The sequence below is a fragment of the Pararge aegeria genome, chromosome 26 (genome assembly GCF_905163445.1).
Source record: "Pararge aegeria chromosome 26, ilParAegt1.1, whole genome shotgun sequence".
Lineage (NCBI taxonomy): Eukaryota > Metazoa > Arthropoda > Insecta > Lepidoptera > Nymphalidae > Pararge > Pararge aegeria.
Genome location: NC_053205.1, coordinates 1,487,995 through 1,511,346, shown reverse-complemented (window position 1 = coordinate 1,511,346; position 23,352 = coordinate 1,487,995). Strand labels below are relative to the sequence as shown.

The window sequence follows — 23,352 nt, the reverse complement described above, 5'->3', positions numbered from 1 at the left end:
AATATAAAACACATAATATATATAAATGTATAACATACATAAGAGTATATTTTATTATAATAAAATCTTAATTACACACTATAAATTAACATCGCTGAACAAATATCTCCTCTCACTTTTATAAAATTGAAAATGCATTTTAATATTGTGTACCCGACAGGATTTGAACGCTTTCGCACTAAGCAACAGCCCTCAAGATAGATATGAGCATTTGAAAATTTATGGAAATGTGTATTAAAATATAATTTTTATTAATACATAACTATGACCTAAAATAAACTATTTCAAAACTAAATAAAATCTAAAACGTCCGCGAAACCACCGCAGCGAGGCACAGTTCCTAAGATATATTACATACATAATATATATAAGTAGATTTTAATACATGATGACAAACTATAATGAATCTACTTCAAATGCCATCACTCAAAGAGAGGTAGTAGACCTTCAGACGACTCTTAAATATTGGAAGGGAGTTACTTCCACTGATTTCAACAGGATTGTCACAGAGCATAATTGCCTTAATTGTGAAATAAATACCGAAGAACTTCGTTTTCAAAAATGGTTACCAAGGCGGGATCGAAAGTTGGAATTCAAATTCAAAATTTCTTTATTAAATGTAGGCCTGTCACAGGCACTTATGAAGCGTTCATACATATATGTTTACATAATTGTAAGGGGATGGTGATAACTTCGTTCGCCAACTAAAACCTAAAGCAACGACGGTTCCAAACGCGCCTTGGTCTAATAAAAGTCCACAACAAGCTTAGCCGGGTATTTTATTTTTGTTATCACCATCCCTCAGTAAATTTATATAAGGCTTTGAAGCTAGAGCAATTCACATCCAAGCTTTTTTATTGTTTTAGTAATTCTTACCATTATAATAGGATTTTACTGTAAGTTCAAAGTTTAAATAAAATAAATAAATATACTACGACAATACACACATCGCCATCTAGCCCCAAAGTAAGCGTAGCTTGTGTTGAATATTTTTTATAAACCCTTAGAATATACTTATAAACACCCAGACACTGAAAAACATTCATGCTAATCACACAAATATTTACCAGTAGTGGGAATCGAACCCACGGCCTTGGACTCAGAAAGCAGGGTCGCTGCAAACTGCGCCAAAGTAGAGTCAGAAATAAAGCCAAAACGATCCCTTAAATAAGAGGGAGATAAATGACTACCCCTACTAATATTATGAATGTCAATGTAAGTTTGTTTGTTACGCTTTCACGCAAAAACTGCTTAACCGATCCTCATAAAACTCTGCCCACATATTCTTGGAAGTGTTAGAAGTAATATAGGATACTTTTTATCCCGACATTAAGCTCGGTTCCTTTGGGAGAGGGGATGAAAGTGTTTGACTATTTTACACCATAACTCAGACAAATTATAACCGATTTAAATAATTCTTTTTGTACTATAGAGGTTATAATATGTGTTTAATTTTGCCCAAACTGTGTTTGGAGATAGAGGACAGAACTCCTCAGCGGACAGCAGCAAACCCCTCATTTAAGGCTTAGCGATACTGAATACTTTAAATTTTTTTAGAACTACAACTAAATTTAATGCCACATCAAAAAAGAAAATAAATGCAGACGATGTCGCGCGCAACACGTAGTCGCACATAATGAGTAGCGACAATTTAAACGTTTCAAGGATACAATTAAGGAAGTAATAATGTAACAGGAAAGCGAATGAAATTATTGTTTATTCAAACGCAGATAGGTACCTACATAATATTAGCTAGTTAGAAGCGGTGATAAACTATTGGTTAGTTTCGTCCTACCTTTCGAGCGACCGAGTTCGGGTCTCGGCACGAAAACCTAACTTTTTGGAGCTATGCGCCATTAAAATATCACTTGCTTTAACGGTGAAGGAAAACATCGTGAGGAAACCTAAATGCCTGAGGGTTCTCCATAACATTAATAGTTTTACGGGACAATGTGAGATGGTGATAACAAAAAAAACAACCGGCTAAGTTTGTTGTGGGCTTTTTCTTAGACCAGGGCGCGTTTGGAACCCTCGTAGCTTTAGTTTTAAGTTGACGAACTTAGTTATCGCCATTAACTCTTTGTTATATTTTACATGTAATATTCGCATCCAAAGTTTCATATATGTGCCTATTTAAAATAAAGAAATATTTGACTTTGACTGTGACATTCAAAATTTAAAAAAACCTAAATTCAAAATAATTTATTTCCAGAAGGGTAGTATAAGGACTTTTGAAACGTTATGTCTAGCTGTAGTGACTCTACCACCGGTTCGGAAGGCAGATTCTACCGAGAAAAAGCCGGCAAGAAACTCAGCAGTTGATCTTTTCCAACAACAACTATTTACATTTTAAAAGTCATTTATCTATATTGTGAGAGATGAAAGCGGAGCCGGATGCTTCCAAGCAACCTTGTCATTAAGAAGTTCATCAATTGTTTAGTAACCTCGACGCAATAAATGTGTGTACGGGAGCTATGGTGATACGCTCGACCGTAACAATAGGAAGATCTTCCTCCGAGCGGGTGATCGTGCTCGGGGACCGAGGTCCGAACTTTCATATTTGGAAGTTGTATATATAGGCAATCTTAGTGAACACTTCGCTAGCGCGATGTAGGATTTTAGTAGCGCCATCTAGTTATGTAATGTGGAGACCGCCACATGTGTTTTAAAATATTCTTTAAACTTATGCATCGGTGGGTCCAAAATTATCTTAGGAATCATATCATAAAAGCGTATACTCAATTCCACAACATGCCCATTTTTTTTAATACATATTTTTCAAAATTAATCATAATGCCTATTTAATAAAAAAAACCAGCTCCGTTGATCTATTGGTTACCATGTTCAAGTACGGGTCATGAGGCGCTGGGTTCGACTACCGGGACCATAATGGTAAGGTTTTATGTTTTTTCGATTCCAGAATTTTTAGTAACCCCAAGTTAGGAAATTAGCGGTGTCAACACCCGTGCCTAGGACAGCACGTCAAATCGTTGATCCCGCTTATCACTTTCTTGTGATAGAAGTCGCTAAAGCCCACCAACCCGCGTTGGGGCAGCGTGGTAGGTCAATGCTATAAAATCGTCTCTCCTAGTAAAGACGAGGCCTGTGTCCTACTGTGAGATTCCAATAGCCTGCAGATGATATAAACAAACAAACGTTTTCCATACACCTCAACTCGCGACTACAGTCCATTCACTATAAATTGCGCTCTATACAAGACCGGGGTCAAATTAAAGTGAATGGGCTATAGTCAGGTTTATAAATAATTATAATTCTAAAATTAAATTCTAGTTAGGTGTCAATAATTGGTAATGGTTTAAAATAATAACTCATTGCAATATAGGTAGATTTAATTTTAAATTATGTCACTTACTCTTTTAAGTTAATTAACTCACTCATTTTAAGTAATTCATTTGACTCTTTGTCACAACACTACACCATAAACGTCAGTTTACTTCAGTGCATTAAAATACTGACTTTAGTGATGTTCGTGAGTTGAATATATAAAAAAAAAATTAAATACCAATCACTAGGTATCTAGGGATGGAAGGCTCATGTTACTTGGACCTGCGTGGATAACGTTACTGGGCGTCGTGACGATTACGTTACTCGGCGTTAGCACCACACCGTCTTGGACGCTACACATACTAACATTGATGGTTTCGCTCAACGGCGTCGCCATTTTGTTTAATTTAGCTGTCATTATCATATTAATTATGTCCCTCTGTAATTGCGTGCAGACGTCTTTGGGTAATTTTTTTAATAGACCGATAACATAGCGTCCGAAGTTTTCGATTTCTTCGTCCATTTCGTTTTTTTGTGCGTTCTCTTTTATTTTTCTCACGTAGTTATATGTAGAGCTGTGCCTTCGTTCTTTTATTGGTTCCGATTTCCGTTTTATCGGTTTGTTTTTGTTCGCAGCAGCTACGTGTTGTTCGTCTTCTAGGTATACTACTTCTGTGTAACAGTCTTCGCCGTCGTCAGAATCGCTTGATAAATCCTAAAACAAAACAACCTATATTGGATTTGAAATATCGTTATGTCTAAGAACTCCGCGATGCTAAACGCCTAGCTATTTTCCGCATTCTATTCTTTAAAAAAAGCTTTAATCCCTGAGCTATGGTGGCGACGAGTGATCGCGTGAAATACCTATATAGGTTTGTTATACGTCTTTAAACAGAACAGAATTAGGAATGAATCGTGACGCATTAATGAACGCGGATTACTGCTCATTACGAGTCCCGTGGGAACCGATGGTTTCCTAACATAAAAAGTAGCTTATGTTATTTGTCCATTCTTCTTCAAATGCATAAAATCAAGCTGAGTGGTTACTTAAGACGTAAAACCATAAAAAAAAACATATTTACGCATAAATTACAATAATAGTATGGATAAATATGTTATATTTTCCAGTCCTTTCTTAACTACGCGCAAGTTATTTATATATCCAGCTGAGAATATGATAGTGATAACTTTAGATTTAAATCGCCACTTTTTCCTAACAATAAAAACATGAATGTACGATTTATAAACGCTCCCGATAGGCTTATTTGAAAGAAATGTTGAGATATTATTAGCATCAAGTCGGTTATTATCGGATTCAATATCTTAAAAAAACCACGCGACCTACCGGATCCAGATTTATTTCCAAACTATATAATACGTGGCGGCCCCCTGCATTTTCCTTGCTTTTAGCATTTCTATACCCGCCGTAACTTCTAAACGATAGGTCCAATTTGAATGATTTAAAGATAAATTTGCAGGTACATAATTAATTTTACTTATAAAACTACACCTATGATCATGATAGAAATATCACCATCTTAGATTGTCCCTGTGTTTTGATCGACAAATTATAACAATTACCTACCGGTTATTGTGACTTAACAGTAAGATATAAATCCGTTCAGTAGTTTTCACAGACAAAAATTAAATAAAAATCTTTTTTGGACTCAGTATCGATTTTAAAGCATACCCCGGGCAGAATTTTCAAAATATATTAAATGTACAGAAATCTTCCGGTTACAGTTTTATTATAGGTATAGATATACGCGCTCAGTGTATTTGCTTACAAAAACAACTTTCCGATGTCTGTCAGTCATATGTTTACTGAGGAAGGGCGTGTGCCTGTTGAAGGTCTCCTTGCAGAGGATACATCGCGCTCTGTTGGATGGAATCTTCTCGAAGTAGGTCCACACATCATCTGTCTCTTTCTGCTGCGTTTGCTCCGATTCGTCATCTGTAACAACAAACGATGAATTAGCCATGGAGCAATGTAGTTTCCTAATATATTACCCTTAACTAGACAATGGCATGGTTACTTCGAAGCGTCCGTCTTCGCTTTCATCTCTCACAAGGTAGAAAAATTGATTCAAATTCAAATTCAAATCTTTATTTGCGTGATTGCAGGTTAACAAATTTGATCTTATACTAAAACATAATAAGTTACGTGCTACAATCTGCCATTCTATGGCATGCAAATTATAATAACACCTTAATTATAAAATTATTTTTCCAATTTATACAAAATGTCAGAATATTAAGGTATCAAAAATTATGAAATTAAATTACAATGTCAACTTAAAATTAATTAATGTAAAGTAAACCAAAATATAAACCTAGAAATACAATAATTTAAGCCTTTGATTTTAGATATTCGTCTACTGAATAAAATTGATGAAGCATAAGCCATTCAATAATTTTAATCTTAAATTTAGGCAGAGGTATGTCAATTAAAGTATTTGGTAATTTGTTATAAATTGTTATTGCCATACAATAAACATTTCTTTTATATAATGTGAGGTTTACTTTGGGCCATACTAATTTATTACCCCGCCTACAATCCTATTGATGTTAAAATGTCAAATGTAAAGTGTTGATTTTGGAAAAGAGCTACTGCTGAGTTTCTTGCTCGTTTCTGCCTTCCGAGCCGGTGGTAGAGTCACTAGAATCAGACAGTTTAAACCTCAAAGAAAACTGCTTAAAGAGTAAACCTACTTGAAATAAATGAATTGTAAATGATGAATAAGTGTTAAGTGGTTTTTAATTTGAGAAGTAAAATTCTATAAACTACAGACTTAAGCTTGATTGTTTGTATCCTCATTGAGAGTTTCGGCGCGCAAGGAAAGCCGGTTCAGCCTACCACAGGCGTCGCGGGCAAGAGGAGACACACTCCTCACACTTTAAATATTTTTGTTTTGACCTATTTGTTTTTTTTATATTTACGTAATGGGAACGATTTAACAAACCGATTTTTCGCGGTTTTTGATACCTACCCGTTTCCTCTTTAATACTGCTCGCAAGTTTATCTTGGTCTCCGTTATGCCCATCATCATTATGAGCTTGGGCATGAGATAAACTTACAGCTTTTTTGGTCACTGTAGACAAATCATCTGCAGAAGTTTGAAAACATTTATAGTATGGTAATGCAGCAATAAAGAGGCGATAGCTGGTAGTTAGAACTTCGAATTCAATTTCGGAGGGCCGAATTCGAAGCAATAAAGAGGCGATAGGTTCGGAGGTTGGGGTGCAGGAATTCGAATTCGGAGGGCCGAATTCGAATCCCAGCACCCCAAACTTATGAAAGTTATGTGAGTTTTAAACAATTAAAATATCACTTACTTCAACGGTTAAGGAAAACATCGTGAGGATGTTATCTAAGGCGTGTGGAGTCCACCAATCCGCACTGTGCCAGCGTGGTGGACTACGGCCTACACCCTTCTCATTGTGGGAGTAGACCCGTGCCCTGTAGTTGGCTAGTTCACATGATGATTACTATTATATAGTATGAGGCGAGAATAGGAAAGACTAATGTCTCTCCTATTCTCACCATATACTACACCAGGGCAAGCTAACATAACTAATTGACCTAATTGTAGAATCGTACTACCCTTACCTAGTTTATAGTCAGCCAATACTTCAGAGACGAGTATATCGAAATAACTACTGGACACTGGTACTTTTGGAAGATTTGATAGCATTAGTGTCTCTCGGAGGCGTTTTTGTTATTTTTGGTAAGTCATTTATTGCGTGCGCTTTCTGTTTTGCCACAGTCTCAATGAGTTCTTTGAACGCTGCGAAGTGTTTATAATATATAGGGAGTGTACTTGCTTTTACACGGGACGACAGTTTGGTTCATCTTGGTTTGATGCATCATAGTAATTCCATACGGCACTCGTGCCTTTTTGAGGAGCGTTGTCATTTCGTTGTGAATGATGAATGATGTGTTGTTGTTGTGTTGTTACGCAAATGTATCCTAACTGAGTTCAATATGCTAGAAAGATCGGTGCCTTCAACGCAATATCGTTAAACGAAGATATGCGATTCTGACATCATCATCATCAGTTCACACTACGAAAAACTCACAATAACGTAAAAAATAATAATAATTTTCATTCTTACTGCAATCACAATTATTTATTTATTAATTATGTATTATTTTAGAAGTCGTTATTGTTATTTTCCATCATTTATTAATTTAACTTAACAATGCTTTATTAAAAAACACTATTAAAAATATTTATAGAGTCGTGGTAGAGTCACTACACACAGACAGACTTGACGTTTCAAAAGTGCTTATATTAGGCCTACTTGAAATAAATGAATTTTGAATTTTTTAAATTTATAAAAATAAAAAAAACATCCACCTCCCCACTTACGGTGCTTTTGAACGCCCAAGCAACCGACGATCAGTGATCCTAAGTGTGTCCTCACAATACGCGCCGTTTCAAGGACTTCTACCTTCTGTATCCGACCCTTGATTAACAACCAAGCTTTTCTTGGTTGTTTATCAAGGGTCATTGATGTATATATATCTTTTATTATTATTATTTTTATAAACATTTAATATTGATGCCGTTATTAAAATATTCTTATGATGTTCATAATATGATATCGATTTAAAACGCCCTTCTCGTCTAGATACTAGGTACATTAAATTATCTTTAGTAAATATTCACTAAATATAATGTTCCTTGATTCATCGCACAGATAACAATATATGTAACTTGAATATCACAATAAACTGTTATAAAATACCAATATAACAGTTTGATATTGGTATTTTATATTGGTATTTATTGGTAAACCTACTTAATTTGCAATATCTAATCATTTGAACTGTGAGTTAAGAATATACAGAAACCGTGTACATGACTAATATTAAAGCAGTAAAAACCACTCCACTTTAGTAGTGTTTCTCGAACAAACGGCGCGGCGGGTCATTCATACCATTAAACGGTTGACAATAATTATTTTACATCTAAATTCAAAATACAAATTCATAATTCAAAATTAATTTATTTCAAGTAGGCCCAGTTTATAAGAACTTTTGTAACGTCATGTATGTCTGTTTGTAGTGACTCTACCACCGGTTCGGAAGGCAGTTTCCACCGTGAAAATCCGGCAAGAAACTCAACAGATTGTTCTTTTTCAACAATTACATAATAACAGGTTTTAATTTAAAATAGTATCTACTATGAGCACGCTCGGAAAATTATGCAAAATAGGAGATGTTGACTTAAGAATGAATATATGTTAAGATTTTAACAATTATTCATAGTAAAGTCAACATTTCCTGAGGATGCTCCGGCGTCAGAGCTAAACGTGCGTAGAGAGTACATTGCCGAAGATCGGTTTGGTGTGGAGTATAAGGATTGAAGAAATTTTATATTACTCCATAAAGATTCTCCTGCTTTTCGCGGAGTATAGCAAATTAAGCTTAATTTTCATAAGATATCATGGATTTCCGCAAAGTAACGAACAAAAAAATTAAAAGCTTCCATCCAATACGCTCGGAAAACGCAAGTTCACTAATTGTATGTAATATTACCAATAAAAATGTTCCATAAATCACAATAAATTAAAATAAAAATCCAATATCACAACAGAGTAAATATAAAATGGTGCCCGGCCTTAAAAGAACGGAATAGCGAAATCTACCGAATGGTTCAGATACCTAACGACTGGATACGAAAAACGAGTAACACTTTTATTTCTCTCTAACCTATAGGTCTGTCCCTGTCTGGTGAACAGACAAACAGTAATAGTTCAAGAGCTGCTGTCCTAAGTAATTTGACAGGAAACCGGTCATATGAATAAAAATAGCATAATCGCATGATGACTAATTCTATACAATTTTAAGATATCAACTACCAGTTGACATCTTGGAGATGTCTCTTAAAAAGTTTAAAGTTTGTATTAAACGTAAGTATATAGAAAAGTCCTATTATAGTATTATGGACTACGTCAACGATAAAAATGCTTGCGTGTGAATTATTGCCAGGTTGCTTCTCTAATAGTTTTAAATGTCAATGTGAGATGGCGATAAAAAAACACCCAGCTAAGTTTGTTGTGGGCTTTTTCTTAGACCAGGACGCGTTTGTAACCCTCGTAGCTTTAGTTTTAAGTTTACGAATATGGTTATCGCCATCATCTCAATACCGTGTAATTCTCATGTAATGTACGCATCGAAAGTGCCACCTATGGGCCTACTTGAATAAAGATATTTTTGACTTTGACTTTACACCGGCAACTACACCTTCAGACCGGAACAAGTATGGCGGTAGAAAAAAGTATAGCGATTATACTCAACCAGACGAGCTCTGACAGAAAAATCTATACTTCTATTTTAAAACCGAGTAATACCCCAGCTCCCAGACTACGACGTGTTTATCGAAGTACGCCGGACATGAGGGATTCAAATGAAAGGGACGGGGCTATAAGTCAGAGCAGCTCCAATGTTTGCTATCTCTTTTTGACATATATTCGTTTCAGTTTAGTGAGGAGCTTCAATTTTAAATCACGATATTGGTACCTACATTGTATATTGTAAATTCTATATTGTAGATTTTATATTGTAAACTGGTTATTGGAAATTGTATATAGTAAGTCGTAGGTATACTGTATAATGCATATTGTATATTGGTAACGTTTAGAAATGTCCTATTATTTAAACAAAGATAAACCCCCATAGGTTTATCTTTGTTTACATAATAGGACATTTCGAAACGGTCCAGCTGTAATTATAAACCAACGGTAAAAAAACTATGACAGAAGGTCGTAATGACTTGACGGGGCTTCGTATCTATGACGCATTTCTACTGTTGCGTCATAAATAAATGATTATTTTAACTACGGTTACGGTTTGAGCTTGGGGCGTTAGGGTTGCCACAGCAACATATCAACAAGAATTGGGTTTAGTTTTTTTTTTATTACACCACAAGTTAGACTGCCATCACCTGCTGCTAAGTTATTATGCAGTCTAGGATGGTAACGGCCTAAACATATACAATACAAATTCATAATTCGAAATTCATTTATTTCAAGTAGGCCCAGTTTATAAGACCTTTTGTAACGTCAAGTATGTTTGTTGTAGTGTATGTAGTGACTCTACCACCGGTTCGGAAGGCAAATTCTACCGAGAAGAAACGAAACTCAGCAGTTGCTCTTTTCCAATATCAACAATTTACATTTTATATTTTAACATTCATTTTTCTATCTTGTGAGAGATGAAAGCGGAGCCGGATGCTTCCAAGCAACCTTGTCATTAAGTAATTCATCAATTGTATAGTAACTTCGCTGTAATAAATGTGTTTTAACATATTCTTAAAATTGATGCATTGGTAGGTCCAAAATTACCTTAGGAATCATATTAGAAAAGCGCAAGCTGCCAGTAAGTATAACTTTTTCTTTAAACTTCTCACGGAAGGATTCGCGTGATTTCAGTTTATATATTAAGCGTACAGCTCTTTTCTGCAATAAATAGTTTCGATATCAGCAGCTTTACCCCATAACAAGATTCCGCAGGTCATAACACTATACTCTACATATTATTAAGTGAAGCAAAAATTTTGTACCCCTTTTCACGAAGGAGGGAGTATGAAATTATCCACACTTATAGAGGAGTGCAGAATACTAATATAATTTTTGAAGTGGAACTTCTTTAAAATCGTTGTGATTACAAACTCGATGAAACGAAAAAATTGTCCATAGAGACAATAACAAATAAATGTATAGGATTCAGTCGGCGAGGGAATGAGATAGAATACATTTCACATTTTGTTTCCTACTTAAGTTACTTTGTAAACTAAATAATAAGCCTTACATTTATCCTAATTGTTCTGATGCTCAATATCCACATCAATCTATCGTAACATCCAAATAATATATTCGTAAGAATAAACGGGGGTAAAACTATTCCATGCTACAGTGCAGGTGGACACGATATTTATATACCTTGTTAAGGGATATAATTTTTAACCCCTGCCCGTGCTAGCAGGGAGACCTCTAGACTCTAGTAGCACAATCCCTATCTCTACTAATATTATAAATGTCAATGTAAGTTTGTTAGTTACGCTTTCACGCAAAAAATACTTAACCGATCCTCGTGAAACTTTGTACAAATATTCTTGGAAGTTTTAGAAGTAATATGGGATACTTTTTATCCCGACATTACGTTCGGTTCCTTTGGGAGAGGGGCTGAAAGTTTTTGACGATTTTACACCATAACTCCGACAAATTATAACCGATTCAAATAATTATTTTTGTACTATAGAGGTTATAATATGTGTTTAATTTTGCCCAAACTTTGTATAGATCTGATGAATGTGGTTGGAGATAGAGGACAGAACTCCTCAGCAGACAGTAGCGAACCCCTCATTTAGCGAAACTGAAAACTTTAAATTTTTTTTGAACTACAACTAATTTGAATGCCACATCATCAAACGCAGACGAAGTCGCGGGCAATAGCTAGTAATTATCTATTTGCAAAAAAAATTGTGGCAACCCTAACGTACGTTAGGGTTGCCACAATTGCGTCACTAGAATTTGGAAGGGAAATAGATACGGTTTCGTTCATTTGGGTTTCCCTGCATATTATCATCACCATATCAACCCTTTAGCGGCCCACTACAGAGCACGGGTCTCCTCCCACAATGAGAAGGGGTTATGGCCGTAGTCCACCACGCTGGCACAGTACGGATTGGAGGACTCCACACACCTTTGAGAACATTATGGAGAACTCTCAGGTATTCAGGTCTCCACCACCAATCCGCACTGGGCCAGCATGGTGGACTACGGCCTAAACCTTCTCATTCTTGAAGGAGACCCGTGCACTGTAACTGTAGTCAAATTCAAATTCAAAATTTCTTTATTCATGTCGGCCTATCACAGGCACTTATGAAGCGTTCATACATACATGTTTACATAATTGTAAGGGGATGGTGATAACTTCGTTCGCCAACTTAAACCTAAAGTCTAAAGTCCTATTATAGTATAAAGGATTACGTAAACGATAAAAAAGCTTGGGTGTAAACAATTGCTCTAACCAGGTTGCTTCTTAAATATTTTCTAATGACAATGTGAGATGGTGATAACAAAAGGAACACCCGGCTAAGTTTGTTGTGGGCTTCTTCTTAGACCAGGGCGCGATTGGAACCCTCGTAGCTTTAGTTTTAAGTTTACGATTGTAGTTATCGCTATCACTACTCACTGCTATGTACACATTTTGTATATAATAACGCATCAAAAGTGCCATCTATGTGCCTATTTGAATAAAGAAATATTTGACTTTGACTTTGAAAGCTAAGAGGGTTCCAAACGCGCCCTGGTCTAAGAGCCCACAACAATCTTAGCCGGATAATTTTTTTTTTTGTTATCACCATCTCACAGTTAATTTATATTAAGCTATGAAGCTAGAGCAATTCACACCCAAGCTTTTTTAAGTAAAATCCTTAATATTATAATAGGATTTTTCTGTAAGCTTACGTTTTATATAAACTTTGAAGTTATTGAGAGACATCTCAAAGATTTCATTTGGTAATTTGTTATAAAATAATATATGAATGAATGAATGAATTTGCAATTTAGTGGGTCGGCAATGGGTTGATATGATGATGACGATAAAGTATTTTACTTCCGGCCGATCAGGCCTGATAATATACAACAAATAAATAAGGTTTCATTACACGTGTGTGTACGGCAGTGTTGACGCCACGTTCAAGCGATGGATCGCTGCGATCTGCGTGCAATCGATCGGTGTTTTTTTTTGGATTGTATGTAGCTGATTAACCCTAATGATTTTAACAGCGTAACGCGGGCTTGTTGGCGAGCCTCGAAATTGGGCTCTGCCTAGAAGAGTTTGAACCCTAAGGCTCGGAGAAGCGAAGAGATTGTCGGCCTGACGGCGCCTTATGTGAGGCCGAACCTCGGCCAAGGCGACGATTGGAGTGAAAGGGTTACGGACGGTGAATAGTCCGTACGCTTCCGGGAATGTAGTGCGATGCCACGTCCGGATGACGTCAGAAGTCGGGGGACTCGTCTTCGCCGGCGGTTCTGATAGGGAGCGTTATCAGTAGTAAACTGATCGTCAGGGTCGTGAAGGATATGTTTAGGCCTCCTCTTGTTGAGAGTGGCGCTAAGTTGAGTAAAAAGAAGCCATTAATGAGATTGTTGGGATGTCGGATAGATTTTTACAGTAACTTTTCGAGAGTTGTTTAAAATATTGAGCAATAGTGGGATATCGATCTCTGCAACGGATCGCCTGTAGCATAGTAATCGGTACGTGTTTAAGAAGATGTCGCAGCATGAATGAGCTGAAAAGGAGATTTTGAATGCATTATATCTTTGAAATAGTGGCATAGTGTAATGAACATGAATGCTTTTCAGTGTCTGGGTGTTTATATGTATATTATACGTATTTATGTATATTATTAATAAAAAATATTCATCAGTCATCTTAGTACCCATAACACAAGCTACGCTTAAATTTGGGCTAGATGGCGATATGTGTATTGTCGTAGTATATTTATTTATTTATTTATTTATCTTTGAAATATGTTGTGGCATAGTGTGTTGAACATGAATGTTTTTCAGTGTCTGGGTGTTTATCTGTACTTATATTATAAGTATTTTATGTATATTATTCATAAAAATATTCATTAGTCATCGTAGTACCCATAACACAAGCTACGCTTAAATTGGGGCTAGATGGCGATATGTGTATTGTCGTAGTATATTTATGCATGGAAGAAATATGTGACATTTTTAAAGCATTAAAATATTTCTCGCCGCTGAAAACATGAAGTGTCGATTGAAGAATGTACTTCAATACTTCTACTTCTTTAGTCGAAAAAAACAGTCGCTTAATATCGTTGCATCTATCGTTGCGTAAGTGAATAAAGATCAATTGTTATTAATTATTCTTGTCATATTTGCATTTTAATTATAATTTAATTTATAGAAATTTTTGAAGTTATAGGAACTTCTTTTCTAAATCGCGGTTAAAAGACTATTTGCTGTCTAGTATGTAGCATAATATCTATGTATTTTATGTGTATGTTTAAATAGTAATATGTATTTAAGTTTATATATTGATATACATATATATATATATATATATATACATATATATATATATATATATGTAGTATTAGTATGTAATGTTATAAACATTAGCACAATTTAAGTATTGCACTATCCCGTTTTCTCTAATATGTTTCTTCAACCAAAGGTTGTCTGGAGGAGATCGCTTCAAGCGATAAGACCGCCTTTGTGCATATGTATATTATCGTTTTTATTTTATTTTTTGCTAACCTGGTTTTATATTTGTATGTGCAATAAAGACTTTTTCTTCTTCTTCTTCTTCTTCTTCTTTTGGCGCGTGAGGGAAAAATGGTGAGAGTTAATTTTCCATAATAGGTAGGTAAGTGTTAAATACAATTTCGAACATCCTAGACTCGCCCACTCTGTCGTAAATGGCGACAAAATCAAAATACTTGTGTGATTCAACCAGTTTGGTTGAATCACACGGGGGTCGAGTCAAATCTCATCTAATCTTACGTTGGACAGAGGCAAATATCACGCAATTTTTTTCCTGCTTGAATACTATTGTGGTCCATTAAGGCTTTTTACAATAACCATCCAACGCGTTAACGTAAGAAACCAACATTTTGAAAAATCGCATGTGAGATTGGGGTCTGGGGGAGGGACAGAAAATTTAACAAATACACCTCACGTAATCTATGGACGCCCCCAAAGACAATAATATTCTTTATTTAGCCGCAACGCACATGGGTACGATGAAAAACAACTCTGACCGAAAATAGCTGTTGGCGGGAACGCGTTGGTTTTATTAGCTTGTTTACTGATTTAAATATATTTTTATTACACATGCTGGGGTATAGAAATGTTGTTCGCAGGTTTATTCCGAATCCGACGACTATTTACGGTAATACGACGCACACAAAGAATTAGAAACATACAGAAACCGTGTGCACTACTAAAATTAGTATTGCTAGAGCTTTAATAACAGGTAAGTCTATGTTATGTACAACATAAGTAATTAGTGCTCGCATTTGCTTATACATAACTAAACGTTCAGGTTAGGTACAACAAAAAATACACATAATAAGTACTTATAAGCCGAAAGTTTGTGGTAGATTTATTATGATATCCTAGACACAGATATCTAGCTAGGAGTCCAATATTCACCCAAACATATGGCTAGTTAATTATTTTAATTTTACGTGTATATAAATTAATTTGAATAACCTTGGCTGTAAGTGGGTTATGTATAACTTACTAGCTGTTGCCGGCGACTTCGTCTGCGTTTGATTTTGTTTTTTGTATTCAGTATTGCTAAGCCTTAAATGAGGGATTGCTGCTGTGCGCTGAGGAGTACTATTTATTTTATTTATTTATTTATACTCTTTATTTGCACACAAATAAAAATACAAAAAAAGAATAAAAGAAAACACAGACAGAAGAAGTATACAAAAGGCGGCCTTATCGCTTCGTAGCGATCTCTTCCAGGCAACCTTAGGATAAGGAAAACAAAAGGATAACATACTGCAGGTTGTGCATATTAAAAAAAAATACATACTAATAACTACATACTAATACTTAAACTAGATTACACAAATAAAATAATACATAATAAATTAAATAATAAAAAAGTACTGTCCTCTATCTCAAACCACTTTCATCAGATCTACACAACGTTTGGGCAAAATTGAACAAATATTTTAACCTCTATATTACAAATTATTTAAATCGGTTATAATTTGTCGGAGTTATGGTGACGTCAAGCACTTTCATCCCCTCGCCCAAAGGAACCGAGCTAAATGTCGGGATAAAAAGTATCCTATATTACTTCTAACAGTTCCGAGAATATGTGTACAAAGTTTTATGGGGATCGGGGATGTGTAATAAAGGTTTTTTTAAAATTATTATTTTAATTAAGACTACACAAAATAAGCAATTCATTTAAAGGAAATATACAATTTTACAATAAATTACCGGTTGATATCTTGGGGATGTCACTAAAGAAGTTCAAAGTTTGTATTAAGCGAAAGCTTATAGAAAAGTCCTATTATAGTATAAAGGATTACGTAAACGATAAAAAAGCTTGGGTTTAAACAATTGCTCTAACCAGGTTGCTTCTTAAATATTTTCTAATGACAATGTGAGATGGTGATAACAAAAAGAACACCCGGCTAAGTTTGTTGTGGGCTTCTTCTTAGACCAGGGCGCGATTGGAACCCTCGTAGCTTTAGTTTTAAGTTTACGATTGTACTTATCGCCATCACTACTCACTGCTATGTACACATTTTGTATATAATAACGCATCAAAAGTGCCATCTATGTGCCTATTTGAATAAAGATATATTTGACTTTGACTTTGACTTTGAAATTCCCCGAACGAGCGCTGTCAGATAAAGCGTCATTACTATTACGCGAGTTCTATTTTTTAAATCCCACATGAAACTTTTACCAGCAGCCATTCCGGGATAAATATTATCCTAGGTCCATCTCCAGGATTCACAGTGACAAATTTCACAAGATTCTTACAACGGTTAAGCTATATATAGGTAACAAACAAATGTACACTTTCGCATTTATACCTAATATAAGTATATCAATATATAATCAAACGCCCTTTGACAAATCTCCCGTGGTTACCATGGAGCTTTTCGAAGCAAAAATTAAGAATTTGTAGCCTAGCGCTATTTTGTAATCGAGTAAAAAAGTCTAGTAAAAAAAAAGTATCATTAAATATGAGTATGGAATATTACATTCGGAAAGTAGTTTAGGATCCGGTGGTAATATCTTTCAAAATTTTTACCTCCGACGAAGATAGATCGAACTAGTTGTTTTCTGTTTTTCATCTTTAGTAATAATGGAAGGATAAAGCAGAACGCATACCTGATGGTAAGTGGAAAACCAATGCCTATTAATAGAGCAATACTTCGCAGGGCATGCAAGAATTAGTGTGCTCAGGAACTTCACAATCTTGTTCCTCCTTCCCCGTTCTACCACAGAACAGCGAGACACCGTGAGCGGTGGCATCCTTATGTGGTTGATATTCCATCAACACGCACGAAACGTTTTTTATCCACGTTTTTGATACGTGCCGCTAATATGTGGAACGTCCCCCGGCAACTGTGTTTCCTGCCACGTATAATTTGAGTACCTTCAAGGCTAGAATGAATAGGCTTTTTCTAGGCAAGCGTGCTCCAACCTAGACCTCATCATTGCTAACGGGCATGATTGTCGTCAAACGCTGGCCTATCGTTAATAAAATAAAAAAATGTGTGCGTGTACTAGCGTACACTCGTAAGAAGTGAAACTTCTTTATGACGTTATTTTTCAAAAAATAATTTACTATATGCAACTTTACAGAAATTGGTTAAATAAAGTTAAATTAGATAAAGTTTAATAAAAGGCTTTTATTATCATAGACATAAATACCAATTCTACAATTATTTCATTTTAGCTTATTTATAAAATGTCCTTGATTGATACAAATGGGTTGCCTTTGTTTTTTTACATTTTTATTTTTATATTTTTATATATTCATAGAACTTGTTTCAGTCAACTGTCAAGATATTTTGTAGGAACTCTTTGAGGAGTCTTGAGTTTTGTTTACAAAAAAGATGGCGCGTAACGGAAAAATGTCACGCGTAACGGAAAAATGTTACACTAAATTTTTTTCCAGCCCCGATAAAGAAGTTTGACTTCAAAAAAAAAAAAAAAAGAAACGTACTACAAAGTGCGGCTCTGTGTCTGTCGTAAAAATAAGTATAGCTGTAGCACTTCGCTGGACAAGTTCTATTACGTACGAAAAGCTCTATTACGTACTAAGTACTATAACTCTAAAATATGTCGTACATGTTCAATTTCTGACAAACAATGATTTCGCCCTACAATAAATATAAAATGCCATATTCTATAGTTTAAAACAAACTGTCTTATTTAAAAACTCAAATTGTCTTTGTTCAAATATAAAATGATCAAAGTCAAAGTCAAAGTCAAATATTTCTTTATTCAAATAGGCACATAGATGGCACTTTTGATGCGTTATTATATACAAAATGTGTACATAGTACTACTACAATCGTAAACTTAAAACTAAAGCTACGAGGGTTACAATCGCGCCCTGGTCAAAGAAGAAGCCCACAACAAACTTAGCCGGGTGTTCTTTTTGTTATCACCATCTCACATTGTCATTAGAAAATATGAGCTCATCGCGATAACTACATTCGTAGATTTAAAACTAAAGCTAAACGCTTAAGTATCAGTAGATTTTCTTGCGACAGTTCTTGTCCGGGGCCACCGCCATCCTTATTTCTACCGCTAAGCCGCATATCTCAATCTGAAGGGCGTGCTTACCGGTGTAATTAACGGCAAAATAATGCGTATCACCTTTGCAGATTGATGCAATAAAAGCGTGTCCCTCGCATATCCTGCGAAGTACTCTGTATAAAAGCCACAATCACTTATCGTCAGCACGGCTAGCAGGGACATGAGACAATTTCCTCCCCGGGGAAAGGATAAAAATGTATCTTCTCCCACAGCTTTATCAACTGTCAGAGCACTGGCGCACAAGTGGATATAATATCCAAATAATATATGTGTAATGATAAATTAGGGTAAACTTCTTTTATTCCCTGTTCCCGTTTATTTGCAATACACGTTAATTGTATCCCAGGGGATATAATTTTTGTCTCCTGCCTGCGGGCCATCTTTTTTTTTTACTTTACGAGGAAATCCTCATGGATGTCAATAGGTCAGTTAATACGTCTCAACATGCCCGACTTCGCTGAGAGTACAACACTCCAGAACCTACGGACTAAAACCTCGTACATACCCCAGGTGGGCCATCTGTTTGTAAATGGAAACTGGTCAGCAATTTATTACTATCAAAAAGGCGATCTAATCTCAAGTATAGTGTTACAATAAATTTAAAAAGTGGCTAAATAATTAAACTTTCGATAACTATAAATTATTATTTGCCAGATATTTATGTTCATGACATTGATATAAATACGACTGCATTATCGATGCACCGCAGTCCTAAATGGACTCGAACGATGCAAAGATGCCTCCTGGTGTCGTTTATCAATAGCGAAATCGCAACAAGCTCTTCGACTATAATGTTACACATAGAGACACCGAATGCTACGTAAGTGGAATTGCGAACGATTTTGTTTTGAAACCCAAAACTGAACGTGACTGCCGTCGCCGCGTGACCTTCGCGGCTTCAAGGAGTAGTGAGCACGGGGAAAACTCTACCTAACAACTATATCGAGCGACCGTAAATAAACCGACTTTCAAACATGTATCATCATAAATATAGAAAACACAATCTTCTTACTCTGCCTTGTCTGTATTCTACTAAATATCAGTCTTCGTTCATCGCCACCTGGAGTATTTTACAACTTTCTCGAACGTAAGCCATTTTAAAACGAGCTTCGGCTGTGCAATAATGAATATAAATTAAAACAAACCGCAAAATCCCCCTTTGCTATGTATGTTAAAATCCCTACTAATATTATAAATGTGAATGTAAGTTTGTTTGTTACGCTTTCACGTAAAAACTACTTAACCGATCCTCATGAAACTTTGTACACATATTCTTGGAAGTGTTAGGAGTAATAAAGGATACTTTTTATCCCGACATTAAGCTCGGTTCCTTTGGGAGAGGGAATGAGTGTTTGACGATTTTACACCATAACTCCGACAAATTATAACCGATTTAACAAATTATTTTTGTACTATAGAGGAGGATATGTGTTTAATTTTGCCGAAACTGTGGTTGGAGATAGAGTACAGAACTCCTCAGCGGACAGCAGCAAATCCCTCATTTAAAGCTTAGCGATACTACATACTTTATTTTTTTTAGACCTACAACTAAATTTAATGCCACATCAAAAAATAAATCAAACGCAGACGAAGTCGCGGGCAACAGCTAGTCTACAATAAATTAGATGCAGGTCTAAAAAATCAACCTACGCGTTTTTTTGAGAAAAATCTGGCGCATTGGCTGTGTACAAAATGTTTCTATACAATATCTGAGTATCTGACTTGGAATTAAAAATAATATTATTTTGACATTAATATTACCAGTATAATTTAAATATTAACCTTTCAATGCTTGCATGCGGCATTATATATGAAAATAATATAAATTTCTCCTCAAATTGAAAAATGGAATAATCTCATCAAATTAGTGTATTGTCATCGGTACTCGATATACCTACAAAGTTTGAACAAAATCAGACCGTTTGAAGAGGGTCAAAATCCAGTCCAAAGGAGTTGGTTATGAACATACAAACAGGAGAAGTTAATATAAAGCGTGTAAAATGGGGAGAATTGGAAAGTTTGTGAGCTAGAACCATTGCGCGGGTGTTAAGAGAGCCTTGCGTAGGACAATTTCACTGTTATTGGACACAACGCACTGCATGCAATTATGACTGAATAAATAAATAAATAAATAAATAAATATACTACGACAATAGACACATCGCCATCTAGTCCCAAAGTAAGCGTAGCTTGTGTTATGGGTACTAAGATAACTGACGAATAATTTTTATGAATAATATACATAAATACTTATAATATATAGATAAACACCCAGACACTGAAAAACATTCATGTTCATCACACAAATATTGTCCAGTTGTGGGAATCGAACCCACGGCCTTGGACTCAGAAAGCAGGGTCGCTGCCCACTGCGCCAATCGGCCGTCGAATGAGGGTTCTGTACGTTCATAATTCTGGGGCATCACCATTAACCCATCACCAAATACTGGCCCATTACAGTGCACGGGTCTCTCCACATAATGAGAAGGGTTTAGGGCCGTAGTCCAACACGTATGGTAGACTTCAAGCGCCTTCGACAACATTATGGGCCGATAAAAGTCAAAGTCAAAGTCAAAGCCAAATATTTCTTTATTCAAATAGGCGCTCATACATGGAACTTTTGATGCGTACATTACATGTAAAATTTAACATAGAAGTGAGTTGATGGCGATAACATTCGTCAACTTAAAACTAAACTACGAGGGTTTCAAAAATGTAATTAAACCTTTAATTAAACAATATTATACTATGAGAAACAGTAATTTTACGAGACTTTTAGTAAAATCGGGTTAGTCATTCTACGTGTTATTGAGATAAACTTAATAATATTGAGACAGCTGTTTAGATGTTTTCAAGCATACAGGTGAAGTAGGTGTACCTGTTTTATGCTTTCCTAGTACCTACTGATATTATGAATGTGAAAGTGGGTCTGTTTGTTCGTGTTAACTTCCTGGCATGGAGCAGTTGTCAATGCTGTGGTCTTATAAGTGGGAGGTCCAGGGTTCGAGCCTGGCAGGGGCATTTATATTTTGTGGACTGGTCGGGTGGGAAACTTCGTTCCTAGTTACCATCCTACCGACACAGAGGTGCCATCCAATGATTTCGCGTTCGTAAACCAAAAGTGGGCAAGGACGATTTTGATTTTCGTCCGACCTCCTAACCTAGTCATAGCTGCTGTTAAACGACTAAGACACCGGGAGGTATCTTTGCATCGTTCGAGTCCATGTAGGACTGAGGTGCATCGATTTCGATTTTCGGATGGACACTTGCCGATAACCACCTGAGGGGTTGCTACGGCGTCACCGGGCGAGCGTGAAAGCTCGCAATGAGAAGAGCCCCAGGTGTAGACGACATCGGGGGGGAGAGTGGGAGACGTCGACCTGAGCGTGCCTCCTGCGACGGCTCGGACCACGGCTCGGTTCGACGTTAATCTGATTTTTGGTGGACTTATGGACTAATCATTGTTTAGTCCGAACGCCTCCGTGACCGTGGTAAGGATCCACGTCCGGATGACGTCAGAAATCGGGACCCTCGTCTTCGCCGGTGAAGACGATGTGTTGGCTGTGTGTTTGTGTGTGTGCTGTGTGTTATTAGATCGTCATGGTCGTAAAGGACATGTTTCGGCCGTCGCCGCCTAGGCTCGACGTCGGGGGCGGGGGTATAAGTGGACGCCTCGACCATTAGGGGTTGGGGTGTCGAACTGCTTTTTCAAAGTAGGTCTTTTTTTCAAAATACTGGGCTATGGTGGGAAGATTGAGGTCTCGGTGGTAAACTGAGGTGCATATTATATAAAAATACCCACAAACTTAATGTGAATAAAATATTGTGTATGTGTTGTTAATAAAATATAATTTTTATTGTTTTTTGAAAACTATCTAATAAAATAACTGGCAAATCTGAATTTATTGTTATCAAAAGTTTAATTAATTACTTTATAAATTTACTGTAACACTCCTTTATACCTATACTAGCGGACCCCATCGCCATCTGTCGGACTGTTTTGTGAATCTAAACCATCCAAGGTGCCACCAAAACGCATACCAAAAAATTCATTCAAATCGGTCCAGCCGTTTAGGAGGAGTTCAGTGACATACACACGCGAACAAAAAATATATATATGAAGATAAAATGTTATATATTTTTTTGCGTTTGGACATATAGATCTCTCTAAATTCATTTATTAACATTAATTTAATTTGTAAATTGATGAAAAATGATTAGTTCTCACGGGTGAAGCCGGAAATAGATAATTGTTATTATTATTATTTATCTGTTTTAGTTTCACAATGTTATTTTTTATAAATACATGTATATAAGATAATCTATATAAGAACAAGCGGACCCTAACGCCATCTGTCGGGCTGATTTGTGAATCTAAACCATCCAAGGTGCCACCAAAACGCATACCAAAAAATTCATTCAAATCGGTCCAGCCGTTTAGGAGGAGTTCAGTGACATACACACGCACACAAGAAATATATATATAAAGATATATCTTCTCGTCACTACAAACATACTAATACTAGACGTTTCAAAAGTAGGCCTACTTGAAATAAATGAATTTTGAATTAGTCATGATACTTTTTTTTTCTTATTAGTTGGTAGTAGGAACAATTTTTTTTTTTTTAAGTTTTATCCTTCAAAGATGTATTAGTTATATTATTCTATTGTTTTAATGTTTGCTTTTCGCTATGAATTTAGTTTCATAAA

General features: G+C 35.9%; 1 protein-coding gene across 4 annotated transcripts in view; it reads right to left on the bottom strand.

The window, feature by feature from the left end:
- Window positions 1-3,332: 3,332 nt before the first annotated feature.
- The window catches only part of LOC120635350, a 44,657-nt gene continuing 24,637 nt past the window's right edge, over window positions 3,333-23,352 (bottom strand). For 3 of the 4 annotated variants that reach the window (XM_039906337.1, XM_039906339.1, XM_039906340.1), the window contains 3 exons: window positions 6,276-6,392; window positions 5,073-5,239; window positions 3,333-4,000 (listed from right to left, as the gene is read on the bottom strand). In XM_039906337.1, the coding sequence (XP_039762271.1) occupies window positions 3,530-4,000; window positions 5,073-5,239; window positions 6,276-6,392 (755 nt within the window). In that variant the 3' untranslated portion in view covers window positions 3,333-3,529. The remainder of the gene's footprint in view (window positions 4,001-5,072; window positions 5,240-6,275; window positions 6,393-23,352) is intronic. The other variant, XM_039906338.1, reaches the window with a different exon arrangement.